The sequence below is a fragment of the Anser anser genome (assembly GCF_964211835.1).
Source record: "Anser anser genome assembly, chromosome: 6".
NCBI classification, from domain to species: domain Eukaryota; kingdom Metazoa; phylum Chordata; class Aves; order Anseriformes; family Anatidae; genus Anser; species Anser anser.
In genome coordinates, this window is record NC_139726.1 from 789979 (window position 1) to 808874 (window position 18896).

General features: G+C 56.8%; 1 protein-coding gene across 1 annotated transcript; it reads right to left on the reverse strand.

Annotated features, from left to right (window-relative positions):
• Nucleotides 1-505: 505 nt before the first annotated feature.
• GALNT5 (polypeptide N-acetylgalactosaminyltransferase 5) lies at nt 506-17238 on the reverse strand. Its single transcript, XM_083840625.1, has 10 exons — nt 15549-17238; nt 11530-11696; nt 10013-10132; nt 9435-9570; nt 8939-9058; nt 8348-8465; nt 7473-7796; nt 5245-5325; nt 4565-4726; nt 506-2222 (listed from the first exon to the last, which is right to left on the reverse strand). The coding sequence occupies exons 1-10, from the start codon at nt 16901-16903 to the stop codon at nt 2082-2084; spliced, it is 2724 nt and encodes a 907-aa protein (XP_083696751.1). The 5' UTR covers nt 16904-17238; the 3' UTR covers nt 506-2081.
• Between the last annotated feature and the right edge of the window lie 1658 nt (nt 17239-18896).

An 18896-nucleotide genomic window follows, 5' to 3' on the forward strand; every position in this document is an offset into this window, starting at 1 on the left:
CCCAAAGCACGTCTGCAGAGAGCTGGAGCAGGAGCTGTGAGCAGCTGGGGGGAGAGTGTGCTACAGGACCCTGGAAACGCCCCTGCTCCACATGGGGAAATTTTGCACAGAAAACAGAGTGGGGATGGTGAGAAGGGTGACCAGCTCTAGGGTGCTATAACAGCAGGCCCAGACTTGTTCTGAAAATAATTCCTCTCTATTTTCGCAGTGCTAGGTTAGGGGATGGGCAGGCACGTGCCCCACGCGCCTGTGAGCGTGCTGGGAAAATGCTCTCCTTTCTGAAAACCCGGTTGATGGGGAGATCTGGGTGTTTCTGGGTGTTGTGCAACAGCGCCGCCAAGTTCATGGCCAGCAGTCCCTGAAGGCATGCTCAGGTCTGTAAGTAAAAGATACCAGCATCGAAGTGAGCATTTACACAACGGGCGATAAAAGTGCAAGTGACAAGCCTGGAGATGTGATGTGACCATGACATGAGAACACTCGCTGCCTATTCAGTGACAAATGATTGAATGTCAGCAAACAGCATTTAATGAAATTCATGCTCCTGATAAAACATGACTGCACAAACAACATCTGTGTAATTTTTCTGATAGTGACTGCAGGCGAGCAGCACCAAAGGAGGGAGATAAAATCAGGAAGACATTTGGAACAGGAGCCAATTGTGAAAATCTGTTAGGCCAGTCAATATTTTGGCAGACGCAGCCTGTCAAGTGCTGTCAGCATTGATCCTTGACGTGAGAGGTAACATTATGCTGGTGCCACTTGAAAAATCAAAGGAGAGATGTGAGTTGCTTTGTATCAGCCTGCAAATGCTGGATGGTGAAGGCTCGGCCATCGTAAGCAGCAGCGTCAGAGCCAGGGCAGTGCTCAGTCCTGCAGATCCCGAGGTGCAAAGCAGAAGGCCCGTCTTTGGAGAAGCCCGTTTGGTACCCGGGGAAGCAGCACCACCTTCCTGTTGGCGACACCGCCGTGTGCGGGTGGCAGCTCCTTGTGGCGAGCCCCTGGGAGCTGTGTGACACCGGGCTGGCGATGTCCTTTCTGTGGCGCTGCAGCGTCACCTATATCAGAGCTCATGTCTTGTCACATCTGAATTTGTTCTGTCTAATCCAGACTTTAAAAAAACATGAATAGCTTTTGGAGATGAAAGTTTCACAGTAGGAACAAAAGCTGCCTGTGACACCAAGTTCAGAGGGACTTGTGGTGTGCGGGGCCTGACGGCCCGGCACGGCCCAGCCACACGAGGGCCGGTGAGGGGCGAACTCCACGGTGCCACGCTCCCTGTGCAAGGCCTGCGCGCCCTCACGGCCGCCTGTGTACCAGAAGTGCCTGCTGGCTCCCGTGGGTGCCTCTGTCCATCCTGATCATGGCAGGGAGCGGCCATGGGTTATGAAGCGTCCTGCTGGGGGCTGCTGCCTGCCCCAGGCCCCACGGGGCCACCTGCACCGTCACCATGAGGGCTGCGGGTGGGGGGCGCTGCCCCAGCTGGCTATCAACCCACGCTTGCCTTGCGTTATCAAGAACAGGCTTTTTCAATGCACAATCAATTCCTAAGTGAACTCTGATGCTTAACTGTCAGAGGCAACAGGTCCTGCTGGGCAGGATCCTGCCACCAGGCCCAGCATGGGCATGTCGGATGGATTTTTGTAATGCATTGCTCAATAAGCTTCCATTTCCCCAGGCCGTTGAAAAACAAATGGCCCAATTTACTGTTTACAGACTGGAGAGCCCTGGAATTATTTCTGTTAGCTTATGTCGTTGTCTGGAGGTAACTACTGAACGTTTGCTTAGAGTAGGCTGGGGGGGGGGGGCTTCAGGAAATGTTTCCATTTAGTAACAGAAAAATTATTTGAGTTTTTGCCAAAGTGTCTCACAGTTGAAGGAAACCCACATTTCAAACGTTGTTAAACCAGATGTGCTACTCTTGGTATTTTGATCTCTCAATATGCCGGTTTAAATTACGGATTTCAATTACCATTTGGAAATGAACTTCCAGTTCTGTAATTGCTGTCACAAGTCCCACAGATGCCATTGCTGAATTCACAAGATGAAAGCACGCTGTTTCTGGTTCGATTGTGTTCCCTTCAGTCTGCATAGTAATTGCCAAACTGCCACTTCTGATAAGGATTTGCGGAGTTGCAGGCGCTCACCCTCAGGGCCTGGAGAGACGGATCCACTTCCAGACAGGCGGGCGGCTGGAGGTGCTCTGAAACGAGGTGGTCCGCCTGCAGGGGAGAGGGACGGTAGGTCCTTGGACTCACGCAGCAAATGCTGTTTGAAGCCCAAGAAAGCACATTGCTCTGCTTTTCTACTGAGAGAGCTTGATTCTTTATGATATGCTTTTTTTTTTTTTTTTTTCTGCATTTCCCTAACACGAGGTCTCTTTGCTGACTCAAAGGAATTTTGGGTGGGATCCAGCACTTACACCTGTTGCTGAGCTACGATTACACCATACCTTCTGTGCCTCGTGGCTTTTAGCTCCCTGGAAATTGAAGATTAGTTCTCTCCCTGTCCGAGTGGCAATTACCATGCAAAGGAAATCACTCCAGATGGTATTTGCAATATAGGGAAACGTATGGCAGGAGATGGATTTTTGTGTTTTGGAGTTTCTCTGCTAATGAACTCAAAGCACATTTACTGCAATGAAAAGGACACTAGGTAATTCAGCAGTGAACTTCAAATGCTGGGGTAGTAAATTGGATTATGAAAGAATGAAGAATTTGAGTGATATCAGTCCTTTTGGTTTTCACATCTGCTCATCTTTATCTACTTAACCCATGTGGCCAGCAAGGCAATACGATCAGTGCTGCTGAAGGTAAGGGATGCTCCATTTCACTTCCTAGCATTGCAATGGTTCTTACAATCATTTGGCTAATACCTAGATGGAATATTCCTGAAAGGACAAGTAAATTGTTGTCTGGGCAAAAATCGGGTCTTTTTATAAGTGGCAAATATGCTTCCCATCATTAATCTGACACAATCACTGCAGTATCAGAAGGTAAAGCATCGTAATTCCCACATTCCCAATCCCCAGAGGGATTTAAGAGACGTGTGGACATGGCACTAATGGACATGGTGTAGTGATGGGACTTGGCAAGTCAGGTCGGTGGTGGGACTTGATTATCTTGATGGTATTTTCCAACCTAAATGATTCCGTCATTCTATGATTCCTCAGCAATTGAGCTTTTCTCCAGATTTCCCACTCTGCGGCCAGTAAGGCTGATGCAAACACACTGACCCTCGCTTGCTGCCACCCTTGGACACAGCTCAGGAGGGCTTCTCAGGAGGCGCGGCGTGAACCCGGCCGGGCTGCGGCTCTGTCACTGCCGGGGCAGCAGCGTGCAGGGGCTGGGCTCGGTGGCAGTGACACCGCCCCGCCGCTTTGCTCGTGCAGGGACTGTCCCGTGAATGCCAGCACAGAGGTCAGCCAGCTCCGCAACTTGAGATGAATAAAGTGACCGTGCAGAGATGGTAAAACTGCAGCACATCAGAGCCTGGCACATTCACTTGGCTCCTATTTCCAGCCGTGCCTTGCACACCAGCACAGGTAGGGCGGCAGCACCGGGTGTCTGGGACCAGCAGACAGGACTGACCCTGGGGAGAGTGGCAGTGCCCATGCCCTCGGGGACCCGCTGCAGCCGGCGATGGGCCAGCCTTGCCGGGGCACGGGCACGGCCGGGTGCTGCCCGCACCCAGCCCCTCTGGAGCAGCCGGGCTTCGGGGGGCACCACGGCTTTCCCCGTGCTGGCTGGGACCTTCGGACATGACTAACACCAGCTCAGTCTGGAACAGGTGACAACGATTGACTGTGTACCTGTACTGCTCTCTGGACTCCTAAGTGGAGGACAATTTTCTTGTACTTTTCACAAAATATCATGGGTTTTGTCAGCCTTGATGCTGCAGTGTTTTGGCTTTGAAAGTATTATCTTTTTAGACTAAAGAGGAATGGGATCTTGTCTATAGGATGAGTGTGCTACTTAACAGCTACTCTTTCTTTCCTAAATTAAGTGTTGTAAAGTATGCCATTTTATAGCTTTTTAGGGAGAATGCCACTTACAGAAGGCTGACACAGATATAGCCATGACTTTCTGTCTTTTTGCAGTGCAGGTAATAAATGTAAGTACCCATTTTCTTCCTTTTCATAAATGTTTTCAGTTAGAAAAACAACACTGTGAACTGAATGCCAATCGATATCAAGTAATATCCACGTAAGTGCTATTGATCGCCTCTATGTAAAACCAGGACTTTCTGCTATTGTTGTGCTGCAAATGGCAAAGCCCCGCTGGAGCGAGTGCCTTGGCATAGCAAGTTTCCATCTCGCTCTCTGGCCGTGCTGTGCAGTAGCATCAGGCTACGGTTCGTGTTGGGTGGTGAAACCTACAGCAGAGCGCAGGTTTACAGCCAGGCGGTGAAAGGCCGTGTGGGCAGGGGACCGAAGGGGCTGCCTTCATCTCTGGGTGACAGCTGGCTTTGGTGAGACCAGCGGGCCCCCAGGCTCTGGGCCCCACGGTGGGCTCGTGCCGCTCCGCGTGTGCGTGGTGGGACCGCCGCCGCCGAGGCCACTTACCAGCTCCGGCCGGGCCGCCGCCAGGCTGCTGTGCTGCCAGGCCAGGCTGCTCTCCCAGCCCGCGCATGGCCGCAGCCCCAGCGCTCCCGTGGTGCCTGCTGGGGCGACGCACAGGTCTCTGTGCCTGAGCAGCCGCAGCCAGGTGTAGTTGAATTTCTGGTCCTGTGGGAGGGATGGCAGGGAGCTGTCAGCCTGCGCCCCGCGCTGCCCTGCCGCAGCCCACCCGCCCGATGCTCTCAGCACCCACCGTGGGAGCTGTGCCCCGGGAGAGGACATCTCAGGGACTGGCAGAGCTCAGGAGAGAGCTCGTGCCAGGGCAGCCCGAACCCAGCACTTGTGTGCCCCTTGGCAGTGCCCGCTCCCCCTGGTGCACCGGGGCGAGCGCTCAGCGGGGTGCAGCTGGTGCTACCGCAGCACACTAAGCAACGGTTTGTGTGTGTCTGTCCCCATTCTCACGTGCAGGCTCATGGATTTATCTGACCTTCCTGCTAGTTCTGGGGCAGGGAGCTTGTGCCTGGCTACAGCCCCTGCAAGCAGGCAAATCCTGCCCCTCGCTGCTCCCAGCTCCGCTTGGTGCGTCTGGGGCAGGAAGGACGGCACGGTCAGCATCAGCCCTGCAGGCGAGGTGAGGTCAGTGTGGGGAGGTGCTGTTGTGTGCTCAGTACGCAGGGCATCCTTACCTCGTTGTTAACATCACACGTCTGAAAAGCTAGAGTGGTGTTTTCCACAGTGATGCATCTTGCTGTGGCTATGTTAACAAGCTAGAAAATAACAAAATGCAAATTTAGACACAAATTGTCAAGAAAGAGGAGAGGCTGTTACAATACAGACACTGATTAATACTGCCAACGGAGCGAAGCAGAGGCATTGTGTCACAGTCCTTGGTGGGGTGTGTAAGTGCACACGTGCTCTGTTACACATTTTTCTTGCATGAGAAGCCTGAAACCATCCCTTTCTGGGAGCATCCACAGCTGGATGAGACGGGCTTTTTCCTGGGATTCCTTTGGACACAGCTGATGTTCCCATTCTGCAGATGCCCCGAGCACCAGCTGCCCACCATGACCCCTGTCTCGCTGCCACCCCGGGAAGGAGTGCGGCCCCCCTGGGGACGCCATCCCCTACTGCCACCCCCCTACTGCTGCCACCCCCAGGGACCTGCCTTCCCTCTTCCCCTGGCAGGAAGCAGAGGGATTTCTGCGTGTAGTGCTGCACCTGACGCGCTCGCTGCCCCACCGGCCTGTTTGTCACCTAGGCTGGCGGCCCCGGCACCGTCACCCGAGGGGGAACGCAGCTGTGGTTAGGCCAGGCCTGTCTTTGATTCCTTGCAAATGTAGATTGCTGAAGAATTTCTGAATTAATCCCAGTGAATAAGTAGGCTATTCAGAAAAAAAGTTCTCAAATAAATTTGGTTAGAGTTCAGCACAGCTGGAATTTGCAGAGCTAGCTGAAAAACAGATTTTCTGCCCTATTAAATTCTGAGAATGAAGATAAAAGAGCCATTCAGGTGACCTGAATCAGGACAAAGCAAGGCACCGTTGTGAACATTTTCATGAACACAAAACTGAAAAGTGGAGATTTTGCTTCTATTGAAACAAAGGTCTCTATACATGGTCTGACTGCTTTGCACTGATTTGACATAAGGTTTTATTGCTCTGAGTGAAAGAGCTGAAAAAGTAGATGTTTTCCAAAAATTCATTTTTTTTGACGTTCTCAAGATTATTACTGCTAATCATTTTTTTTAAAAAGTCACCATTTTTAAAAAAAAGTCAACTATGCCGGTGTTTCACTGAAACCTTTGTTCTAACCCAAATGGTGTTTCCTAAAAGAAAGCATAGGGGGCCAGGTACCAGCGGCCGACGGGCTGCCCTTGCGGGCAGTGCCCAGCACGTGTGTTCGTGGCTGCGGGAGGCAACGACCGAGGCTGTGGGCACGCTGGGACGGACGGTGGCCTCCGAAGGGATGAGCTGCTCATAATGTGCTGACGTGCCCAACCCCAGGGGTTTTCTACGCCTTTTCCATGAGCAGTGAGAGGTCTCACCGTGCTTGCAGAGCCACCGCCCAGCGCCTTTACGGTTCGGCCATGGAACTGCAGCATTGACCGCGGCCAGCAGGCAGCCTGGCTGGGCTGCGAGGGATGCCCGTGAGTGGGAGCCTGCACGTTACGCCCTTGGCCTGCAGACAAGCCTGAAGCGTGGCCAAAGGGCTGCTGTGCTTTCCCCGGCTCCCTGAGCAGCCTGTGGAGAGGTTCGAGGATGCATGCCTTGGCAGGGAGGCAGGGGACAGGCAGTGCTTGTTCTCACTGCCAGCCCCGTGGTCACCGGGTCCTGGCCACCTCCTCTCTGCAAGAGCCTCTCCTGTGGCTACACTCGGAGACACGGGGCGGGCACGGAAGGCAGCAAGCCCTTTGGTTTTGAATCCTGGCATCACTGCAATTTGTCTTACAAACCAGGTATTTAACGTACATTATTGCAATTATAAATAAATTGCAAGCAATCGAGCCTGTTTTCTGAGCAGCACATTTCAGGTTTCAGGATGCTCCAAGCAGCAGCTGATATTCTGCCAGGGGCCAGGCCCGGGCCGGGTTCAGCAGCCACGCTTTGTCCCGGTGTCATTCCCCTCCTGCCTGTGCCGAAGCGGCCCCGCGGCATGCAGGGCCCCGGGTGGTGGCAGCGGCCCCGTGCTGTGCCCTGCTGGACCCCGGGCAGGTTCCCAGCAGGAAGTCAGACCCTGGAGCTGGGGCTTTTAGTTCTTCCCAAACACACTACGGGATCCCGACCGCCGTGACAGGCTGGGTACTCAAAAGTGCTACCACATGCCAGGCGTACAGAGACAGGCGCAGCAGGATGCTGCCGCATCTCTAGCTGAAAGCACTTTTAAATGAAGAACACCAAGTGGTTCGGGTACGTACCAGCCCGCTGGCTTTCACCAGGGGAGCCTCCAGGTCCGGGTAGACGTTCTCCAGGTACCACCTGAAACTTCTGCACTGAAGCCTCTTTCGCAGCGCGATTTGCTGGGTCAGGTCGCCCACATCCAGGCGTCTCAGGACCAGGTGGTACGCGTGGCCGTAGAACAGCTCCTTGTACTCGTCCAGCCAGACCTCTGCGACACGGGCCAAGTTCCTCTCCACTGTTCTTATCCGATCTTTCGGGAAGGAGTAAGGGTTGTCATTCCTGAAAATATGCCCAACTCTGGAGCACGGAATAATCTCAATCTCTCCTCCGCACATCCAGACCTGAGGAGCAGAGGTTGCTTTGAGAGAAACACGGGCCCGGGTTGTGCTCTGGCTTTGCGCACGCCAGGAGAGAAGCAGCGAGGGGGCCAGCAGCGGGCTCGCTGGGCTGTGCCCTGCCAGGAGGGACAGGGTCCCCCAAGCACCCAAACCAGACATACAGTAGCTTGGAGAAGAGGAGACTGAGGGGTGACCTGATTAATGTTTATAACTATGTAAAGGGTGAGCGGCAGGAAGATGGGGCCAGGTTCGTCTCGGTGACACCCAATGACAGGACAAGGGGCAATGGGTGCAAGCTGGAACATAGGAGGTTCCGCTTAAGTATGAGAAAACTTTTTCATAGTGAGGGTAACAGAGCACTGGAACAGGCTGCCCAGGGGGGTTGTGGAGTCTCCTCTGGAGACATTCAAAACCCTTTCTGTGTGACCTGACCTAGCTGTTCCTGCTCCGGCAGGGGGACTGGACTAGGTGATCTTTCAAGGCCCCTCCCAGTCCCTAATATTCTGTGATTCTGTGATTCTGAGATAACGGACAGGCTGCCGAGAGCAACGTACCTTGAATGAAATCTCCATATTTTCACCTCCCCAAACATCCAGTCCTGAGTCGTATGTTCCCAGCTCGAAGAAATACTTCTTGTCGATGGAAAACAGGCCACCCGCCATGACCGGGCACCTGGGAACAGACGAGCAAGGTGGCACATCAGTCGGTCACAAAATACCCGTCCCTTTCACCTTGCTTCTACAAAGGAATCATCAAGAAAATGTCAGTTACTGAATGCTCGGGGATGGTGCCCAAATTTGCACTTACAGCATGGACCATAGGATTTGTCCCTTCAGTGCCCCCTGACAAATGCAAGATTAAAAAGATGGTGTTTCGGAGCCTGAACTCTGTAATGGGAATGGGAGGGAAACACAGGGTGGCACAGCACGCAACGGTACGTCCCGGCAGCACCACGATGCACCCACGGGGCTGCAGGAACAGGAAACACTTGGTGGGCTTTGGTGAGGTGAGGTGATCTGCTGCGCTGGGCCACTGCATCCACCATCCTTACCAGCAAAATGCTTGGCCTGGAAGAAGCCTCTGTTGCTAAATCAGTAACAGCAGAACAGGCTGGTTCACAAACCTCTCAGATTCACTTTCTTTACCTTATTATATCAGTTTCCTTGATTTTATTTTTCTCAATGACCTCTTGTGGAATCTGCCTCCATCCAAAATTCATGGGCCAAGTAAAAATCCCACGTTGAAAGTTATCCACGGTCATGTAGCTAAACACAGAAAAGATGGAGATGACTAATTCTGAGTCACATTCCTGATTGAAATGTCACACTTAATGAGCAAAGAGGAATATCTGTACATAATTAAAACAAGATTCTAACAAATTTCATCAGGAATCCTGCTTAAAATTCATGAAAAAGTGAAAAGGTGTGTGCAGTAAATAAAGTGGCCGTGGCTGCTGCTAATGTTAATTTGACTGTGTAGAAGTCAGCTATATTGCATATCTCCTGTGAAATACTGTGGAAGGCTGGTTAGAATGTTTGTACGTATGTCTTTTTAAAATTAACATTTTTATGGCCAGGGTAAGAGGTTTTCTCAGGGCAATGGTAGGAATTTCTGGGTTTCCCGGTGCTGTGAGAGTGTTACCTCATGTCCTTGTCGCTGATGACCTCGATAACGGGGCAGGCGACCTTGGCCCGGCTCAGGCGGACCCTCTCCAGCAGCGGCTCCAGCCACCCCACATTGCACTCCACGTGCGAGTCCAGGAAGGTCAGGACGTCACCTGTGGGCAGAAGCCACGGGCACCATCAGGCTCTCACATCCCGGGCACCCCATGGGCTGACGGTGCCACAGCCCCGCACCCCGGCACTTCCCGAAATTTCTCCGGGAAGCAGAGCTACAGCGAGTGGAGCTGCAGATCCGAATGGCCGCTTGCTGACACCTTCAGGTGCCAGACAGCCTCTGCCTGGCTGCTGGGTTTGGCACACCAAAATGCCCTCCTCCCAGCCACCCGTGTGCCTCCAGCCCCTCAGCTCTGCAGGCTGGTGCCGTTAGGGCAGGGCTGCAGAACGGTGCCTGCTCAGCACGGTGTCTGTCCGTCTGCTCAGCACGGTGTCCAGCCACCCGCCACGCGAGCTCAGCTCGGGCAGCGAAGCGGGGTGCGGGCAGCCGGGATGCGGCGCGGCGGGGAGCTTGTGCAGGCCTGTGGCCGGGCCTCGCCTTACCTTTGGCAACCTGCGCTCCCGCCAGCCTGGCCCGTATCAGACCGTGCCTCTCTTTGAGATGCAGGATCTTCACTTTTGGGAACTGTGACATGTATGCGTCGAGCTTCTCCTTGAGGTACTCTGTGGAGAAGGAGAGAGCGAGGCTGATGTACCTGTCCTATGCCTACTTCCAGGTGTGGGAAGCCGCGGGCAGAGTCCTCCTGGAGGCATCTCCAGGACATACGGGAGTCCAGAGGTTTGGGGCGCAAACTGGGGTAGTTCATCATCCAAAATGGGTATTTAACTGGGTATTTAACTGGGTCAGAGACTCCAAAAAATATTTTTATTTTTAATTGCAGTATAACTGCAATTAAAATTTGGTTGTCAATTTTTTCCCTTTGGCTAAAACAACTTTCTGTGTGTGTGCTTTACAAATTTCTTGGTATTACGCACCACATCTGAAGACCCAGCACGAGGGTGTGCTGTGGCACATCACTGCTTTTCAGGTCACATTTGCCACGGCTTCCCATGCTGTGGGGACAGCTGGTGGAAAACGCTCAGGACAAAGAGGGTGTGAGGAAGGTGGCACGGGGCCGGCACGCGGGGCTGCCTCCGTCTGCCCCCGGCACACGGTGTGTGGGCAGGGCCCAGCTCCCCCGCGGGCAGTCCCACCCCTGCTTTGTGTCTGCAGGAGGGCGCAGCCGTTTGCCAGCCACAGGTTTCGAAAGGCTCCACGAGCAAAGCATTTGCAGACACGTTTGCAGGGGGTCACTGCTGCTGCTATTAGGTGACAGCAATGTAGAGTACGGCTCCCCGTAACTCACTCGTGCTAGCGAGGTTTCTGCTGCTTCACTGGCTCATGAGAAGACACCTAGGGAAGCCAGGAGGAAAGTAGAGAGGAAAACTGCAGAGACATTTTGGAGAGGAGATGGTATCAACATGTTTAACAATTATTTAAGAAATGAGCAAACAGAGCCCTTTTCCTTGTCTCTCACATGTATTGCCTTGTTGCATTATGGGCTCTTTCGGAAAACGTTATGTGTTGCCATCAGCCTTGCTGTCGAGACAGCACCTTCAGTGAAGAACCAGCAGTTGAAAAATTACATCATTTTAAAAATTGTAAGGGCTGAAGACAGCAGGGAGCCAAAGTATTACACAGCAGAGGTTTGATATGATGTGAAATGTCTGTGACTACACAAGTGAAGTCACTGTGCATGCAGACAGGGACAGATCCTGAATGCTTTTATCACAACCGCCCCCGCATCTGAGCAACCCTGGACGTGTGCGCCTGCCACCAGCACTGAAAACCACGTGCACCCATCTGGAAACTGTGCAGAGAAGGCCGAGAACATCTTTATAAACGCACGTGCCCTCGAGCCAGGACACCTCGTGTGTGTGCAGGCTGCGTAAGCACTTCAATACATCGAAAGAAGAAAATGCGATTTCTTCCTGCAATTCAGAATTGAATTACGGAGAACAAATTGTATTTTGGCCTCAAGTTATATTAGTTTCATAAAGGTAGAAGCAGCTTCGCCTACCTTTCGTGCTGAAGTCGTCCACCAAAATGATTTCCTCGACCAGGTGGGGAGGCGACCGGCTGAGGACGCTGTGAACGGAGCGCAGGAGGGTGGACCACACCTCGTCCACGAAGCACATGATGATGGTGGTGGTCGGGAGGTCGTCATGGACCCGCTGCTCGGAGCACCTGCAACGGCAGCACAGCTGCTGTGCCCTGAACGCCTCCGGGCTGAGCACTGCTGCGAAATGCGCAGGGAGGGGGAAGCGGGAAACGTGGAACACGGGGGCTCGGCCCGCCACGGGGCTGGGTCGGGAGAGCAGGGGGCAGCCCTGCGGGGACGGGATGCACCCACCCTTTCTTTCCCGCAGGGACCTCTCTTTTCCTCCCCACCCCCAGGTGACAACATCTCCTTCCCACGAGCAATAGGAAGGTGCTGGGGAGCGAGGCCGCTCCCAGCTCTGCACCCTGGTCTTGGGGACACCTGCGGGGAAAGGACCCCTGTGCACAGGGTGCCCTGCTGTGATGCTCTGAGCACCTGCAGGCGTGGGACCCCGGGCTTCAGGAGGTTGCCTTGTCAGGGAAAAGTCAGCAGCACGCTCAGAGTGCAGGGTATGGCCATTTCCATGAGGGGCCACTCGGCAGGGCAACTTGTGCAGCCGGCAGATGGTGAGGAAGGGTCTCCCGGCCCAACCTCCGCACCTAACTGCCGTGCAGGACAGGAAGATGCCCAAAAATCCGCCTCTTGTGTACCGGTATTGGCGGGTCCGCTCCCCCAGCACCCTGCATCTCATGGCCCAGCACCCACACCTCCCCGGGAACACCCAGCGCCGCCGGCCGTGCCCCAGCCCTGCCCAGGGGCTGCGAGCAGCACCCACGTCCCCCGCAAACCGCCCGCAGCACACGTCCCGGGGGCTGAGGGAGCGATAACATCTCTCCCCTGCCTGTGAGTTTGTCATTTTCTTCTGTGACAGCCCAAAACGCAACGGCTGGGTCAGGCCTGTGTCTGCAGTGTTTGAACAAAAGGTCGATGAGCAGCTTTTCTCATCGCTATTTGCAATTCAAGCACCGCTTCGCTGCCTGCCTGCGGGGAGCTGGGCTCCTGCAGCAATCCATCTCCAAGGGCATCTCGAGGCGCCCGGGACGCCTCAAGGAAGAGCTGCTCGCCCCCAAATGCGCCGCTTTATCCAGAATATTCATGACGTACTGGGACTTGCTTTCTCTCATCCATAAGCTGAGGTCTGATAACAGGTTTTCCTCTCTTTCTTCCAGAGCAGACCTCCTGCAGGCAGGACAGGCACCAGCCTGCCTGCGGATGCAGAAAACGAATTTATCAGTGGTGAATGAAAGCTCCTGTTCACTCTGTTATCAACAGCGGACAGCAAACAGGGCCATATACATATATATACACACATATATATATATGTGGGCCTGTACAGAGAAGTGACTTTTTCCTCTCGTCTGGATGAAGGGGCCCTCGGGTTCGGCTGGTGCCGGCCCAGATGCTGACACCAAGGCACCACACAGCCCAGCATGCGCGGTGCTTTGAAGAAAACTCAGAGGTGTTAGCTAACCAGGAGTGCTCTGGGTAAGTGAAAATAGACCCCGAATTACAGACCCCTCACAAGGCAGCTTCCCCAGCACCGGGCCCTTGCCTCCAAGGGGCAGCCGTGCAGGATGCAGGACGGGGCCAAGGCAGCACGTGGTGGAGGGAAGTGGCTGCAACAGGCTGAAGCAGCTCTTTGAGGCAACCTCAACGTGAGGAGTGCCTTTTTCTCCATTACATAAAAAATAGGCCTTCTAGGCAGAGTGGTGGGTTCATTACTGTTGACCCACAGCTAAAGATATTTCACAATGTTCTATATGAGTTTGGGCTCTGTTTCTTTGCTAATTACATAAATACACATATTACATATGTATGTATAATGCTTAATATATATAACTACTATTAAGCAGAAGTCAAATTCTGTTGGAATTCCACCCCCAGAGAGGCTTCTAAAGAAAAACAGTCCATAGCCTCTATGTTTGGCTAACTTCATCCTTGAAGTCAATCAAGTGCAGGCTCTTACGTTGCTGAAGTTGCTTTGGAAGATCTTTACGTTGGGTCTCCTGCTCCCGAGCCCGGCAGCAGCCTGGCACTGCAGCCCTGCTCTGCCCCACCTGCCCAGCGCAGCCAGCATGCCACGCCTGCTGGCACCCAGGGCTGACTCACTGAACTGTACAGTGGCTTGCAGCACCCTTTTTTTTTTTTTTTTTTTTTTTTTTTTTTGCCAAGCCATGAAATCTGGGTCCCTATCTAAAGCCAGATAAATTGATTGTTCCAGGGAAACTACCGTGGTAGCCTGGGAGAAGCCTGGGGCATACAGGGGACTGTGCTGCCAGCACTTGGGCTGAGGCAGGGTGCAGGGCTCCTGAACCAGGCTCTGCATCGAGTGCTCTGCCTGCAAATGTCACGGCTGCCCTGGGACATTTAACCCAGGCTGCGTGGCTTTTGCATCTTGCCCCTCCGTGGGCGGGACTCTGCCTGCATGCATCGCTGCAGAGAGACGGCGCTCAGCATGCACCAGTGCTGGTCAGTAATGCTCAGCAAGATCGAGACAGACTGCGGTGAGCTGGCCTTCACATCCGGCTTTCCCTGTGCCAACAGGCTGCGTGCTCAGAGCCTGCACGGCTCCTGCCAGCGCTGGGGTGCCCGCGGGTTCTCCCCACGTCACCATCCGTAGGGTGCAGCCTGACCCCATGTGGCAGCACACGTCCCGGAGCCAGGGTGCTGGGACCAGCCCCTGTTTGGCTAAGGTGTTATCCCGGATACCCCAGCGGCTACGCCTTCCTTCCTGACAGGTGCCTGATTCATCGGAGGCGGGTGGGTGCTCCTGGAAGGCAGGTGTTCTGCTCGACAGCTCTCCAGGGCTCGTCTTTCAAGTCTGGTTTTGAGCCACGTCGGCTCTTTTTCTGTATGCAGCTGGCTCCCATAGCTGGCATCTTCTGCACGCTGGAAAGGTGCTGCAGCTCCTTCCCTGCCTTGCTCCTGCCTCTCCAGGACTCCACCTTGGCTCACAAAGCGAGTAACGACAGCGGCACAGGAACACCTGCGTACTGTCCTGTGTGATGGGGAACGGGTCACAGCACAAAGCCCGTGCCACTGCTCCCATGGTGGGGGCAGGAGGATTCACCTGAATTTGCACCTGTTCTAGACCTTGTCTGCAGTTATTCAGGCACAGCTGCTCTAGAAAGGAGCCCTGTGAACGTCTGCCCCTTCTGTTGGCAAGGTACTGCCCACATCTTGCTTTGCTTTTGTATGTGGACTACGGCAGGGGGTTGGTTTGTTTTTCAAAGTGCAATACTGACATTTGCAGACTCAGCCACGCATTGCAGGGGGATGGCTGTGAAGCAATTGCTTACCAAATCACAATTCTGCCCACGGGTCCCGAGCTCAGACAGCGCACACCCACGTGGTGCTGGGCAGCACAAGAATAAAAGTGCCATGCAGCAGCCAGCGATGCTGGGGGGAAAAAGGAGCAATCCCACGGACATCCCAGCGCTGCCTCAGCTGCAGGCAGCCACGTGCCGAGTCCTTGTCTCAGCATTCGTCAGGTGGCTTTGCCCAGGAGTCCCCTCCGTGCCCTTTAGGTGGTAGGCCAGCGGGGTAGCTCCGCGGGGGGAGAGGGACAGGCAGCGGCAGCTCCAGGCATGAGAGCACCAGTGCTCCTGGGCAGGGAGGGCTTCAGCTGCCCGGGCACGTTGGTGGCGTGCAGAAGTGGTTGAGGAACCAAACGCACGGAGAGCGATACAAAGCAGTGCTCGGTGCAATAAGACAAATAAAACATTTTAAGGCACAAAAAGGCCCGAGCCCCTCATGCGCCCCAACCTCTTTGGACAGCAGGGAATAGCTGAGCTGGGAATTTTACCCAGCTTTAAAGTTAGCAACGAGCTCCTCTCACTGCTGCCATGCCCGCAGCCAAGGCCTCGGTGCGCCCGCTGCCCTCCCCGGGAGCCCCCCGGCAGCGCGGCGCAGCCCCTGCGCAGGGAAGCACGTCTTACCCGGCAGGCCTGGTGTCCGCCACGGCTCGGTCTACAGGGATCAGATCGCTGAGGTAGACGTTAAAGTTTCCTTCCTTCCACCTGCTTTTAGCTTCTTCTTGCTTGTCGTCAGGGACCGCCACAGGATGCCCAAACTGCCCGGGAGCCTGGGGGTCTCTGGGGGCCAGCGTTGCGTCCACGGCCAAGACCCTGTGTGTCCCGGGGCTGCCCCCCGGCCGGGCTGCGCGCCTGCTGCCCGCCGCCCCCTGCCTGCCCCGCTCGGCTGCCCCCCCGGCAGCTCCCGCTGCCCCTGCCCCTGCCGCCCCAGGGGAGCCGCGGGCTGCGGAGCGCGGTGCTGCGGCCCTGCCGGTGGTGCCGGTGGCGAGGGCGCTGCCGTGCCTCGTGGCTCGGAGCTGCGGTGCTCGGCGCGGCTCGGGGCTCCGCGAGGAGTTTCCCACGGCGACGGACCCGAGGCTCGGGGTCGCTGCGCTGCTGCCGGGTTTCGCCCCCGCTTTGCTGATGAGGACGAAGCGTTTCGCAGGGGACGCCGCTGCCTCTCCCGCTCGGGCTCCCCGGTGCCCGGGCGCGGCTCCCCGCCCCGCTGCCCGGGAAGGCGGCCGCGGTGGGCTGCCGGGGGGCGCCGGGCTCCCGTGCGCGGCTCCCTGCGGCACGGCCGCCCCAGCCCCGGCTTGCTCCGCGGGCTCAGGCGCCGGCAGGCCCGGGGTCCGGGCCTCGTCCCACGGTCCCCCGGCGCTTGCCGTGGATGGCGGTGCCCCGGGCAGCCGGGCCGCGCTCGCAACGGCGCTCGGTGCCGTGCCCGCTGCCGCCCTCGCAGCCTGCGCCGGGGCTCTGCTCGCCGCCGGTGCCACGTCGCTCCGCGCGGCCGCCGCAGCCGGGGGCCGCCCGTCCCGTCGGGGCGCGGCCGGCTCGAGGGAGCCCCCCGCCCGGCCCGGCCCCGGCCCCGGCCCCGCTCCCCGGCCCGGCGCAGCGGAGGGCCGCGGGCCCCGCGGACCGCCCGGGGGGGGCCCCGCCGTGCCGCTCGCCGCCCGCCGGGCCGCGCCCCCGGCCGGGCTCCCCGCCGCCGCCGCCGCCGTCGCGCTCTCCGCGGCTCGGCCCCCGCCCGGCCCCCGCGGCGCCGCCGCCCGGGAGGGGTCGGGGTCCCGCCGCCCGCCGCCCGCCGGCCCCGGGGGGCCCCGCCAGAGCCGGCCCCGCTCCCGCTGCCCCCGTCCCGCCGCCGCCAGCGCCCGCTGCCCGGCGGCGTCGCCGAAGGAGAGCCGGAGCGCTGCCATGTCAAAGAGCAGCCACACGACAGAGGCCACGAAGACGAAGGCCAGCGCTCTCCCGCTGCCGCGGAAAAGCTTCCGGAGCTTGTGCATCCTCACCGCGATCCCCGTCCGCCCGGGCGGCGCCGGGGCCGCTGGCCCGTGGGGGGGGCGGTGCGGCCCCCGGCCCGGCCCTGCCTTGCCCTGCCCGGCCCGGCTCGGCCCGGCCCGGCCCGGCCCGGCGGGGGGAGCCTCAGCCCCGGCCGCCCGCCGGCCGCTGCCTGCGTGGCATCCTGCGGCCGGCCCGGGGCAGGGAGAGCGGCCCCGCAGCGCGCCCCGCGCCCCGGCCCGGCTGCTGCACACGTTGCCCGGACAGCAAGGAAGGTGGCGGGGCAGATTTCTTTTTTTTTTTTTTTTCCCTCTCTCCACCCAGCCCTCAAAGCCTGCGCTGTAACTCAACACCTCCTCGCATAAGGAAACTATTTCAGGCCATTACCCAGCAAACTTTCTGCCGGGCTCTTACCTCCCGCGTCCTCCCGGCTGTTAACCGTTTAGGCAGGGCTTTGCCCGAGCCGGAGCTCTCCTCCCGGCCCGCGGCCCCCGCCGCCCCCCGCCGCCCCCCGCCGCCCGGCCGCACGGCGCTGCCCCCGCCGAGCCCCGCTCCCCGCAGCGCTCCCGCAGCACGCACGGGAGCGGCTCGCGGGGGAGGCACGAAGCGGCCCTCGCGCTGCCGGGCCAGCCCACGGGGTTTCTGCGGGTGAGGAGGAGGAACAGGATGCAAGGTGTCTGGTTTAGGTACTGCAGCCGGTGCTCGGCGGGTGACGGGGCAGCCCGGGGGGGAGCACGGATGTGGCCAGGGCTCTGCCTGGCAGTGGCACGGCCCGGTCCCGGAGCAGCGCTGGTGTGTGTTTTACGTGGCAGTTGTCGCCGCAGCGTGTAGGTTAAGCCTCTGCTGAACATGTGGATGTTCGTCCCACGCCGCTTTAATTCCGGGGCACGCGAGCCACAAGTGCACGGCGCTGGCTCGGGCAGCTGGCACAGAAGCCGTGCTTGCTGAGCCTGGGCTAAGAAAAGGGCTGGGGAAGCACCTGCCTTGCTCCTGCCCTGGGCAGCGGGTGAGGACACGGTGGGCTTCCTGGAGCTCCGTAAACACCCCCAGGGCAGTGCTGCTGGTCTGCACGGCCGTGGCTGTGGATTATGGCACAGCAGGGTTACGGCTGTGGGCACGCCTGGGTGCGGTGTCCCCTCATGTCCCCCGCTGCCCAGGCCCCCAGGCTGCGTGTGGACAAAGCCTGCTGAATCGTCAGCAGAAGCTGTTCTGCAGAGATGGTCGCGTAGGGTGGCTTGCGTGGGCCCAGGGTGTTCAGGAGACGTGCCGCGTGGGGTCGGGGTGCATCCATCGATGCACAGGGCAGCCAGCGAGCGGGGACGGCGCTGGGCGGTCGCTGTCATGGCAGGTGCAGCCTGTAGGCACGGTCAGCTTAAAGAGCTGAGACCGCTCGTGGTGTATGAGCACCGCTCGTGGTGTATGAGCACCGCTCGTGGTGTATGGGCACCGCTCGTGGTGTATGGGCACCGCTTGCAAAAACTCAGGATATGGGTACGGATGTGGAAGAGGGAAAAGCTCAAGTCAATATTTTGCAGCTCTCTTAAAATCTGGTATTAACAAATTCAAGAGCAATGCACAGTATCCCAAATCACAAAACAACATATTTTTAAAGCATTTTTTAAGTCTTCAACCCACTGTAGTGCATATATGAATACTGAAAGAAATAAATAAGTGGAAAAAAATTGCATTCCTATTCATATTTAAGAAAAAATAGTAGTTTCAAAGCCCAGCCTGTGTTTACATTGTGAGATCTAAGGCATACCTTTTTGAAATAAATGGCAATTCTGTTGTTCTTCCAAGACTTTTCTTTGTAAAGCAAGCTCACTCAGACGTGCCAGGCAGATCTGATTTCAGCAGGATTTGTTTGTGCGGGTGGTACACATTTAAGGACTTTCAGGAAGAGGGAGTGAAGGATAAGGTTGCAAAGGGATTGTTAAAAGGGAAAAAATGAGTAGCTGTCTGAGACTAGGATAGCTCTGAGTCAAGATTAAACGCAAA

What these genes read in the sequence shown, in the direction of transcription:
- GALNT5 (XM_083840625.1), bottom strand. Translation starts at nt 16,903, where the DNA reads ATGCACAAGCTCCGGAAGCTTTTCCGCGGCAGCGGGAGAGCGCTGGCC. An exon ending in ATCAGCGACAAGGACATGAG is followed by an intron (nt 9,059 to 9,434) that starts GTAACACTCTCA and finishes TTCTGTGTTTAG; the next exon opens with CTACATGACCGTGGATAACT. An exon ending in CGTGTGATGTTAACAACGAG is followed by an intron (nt 4,727 to 5,244) that starts GTAAGGATGCCC and finishes TCCCTCCCACAG; the next exon opens with GACCAGAAATTCAACTACAC.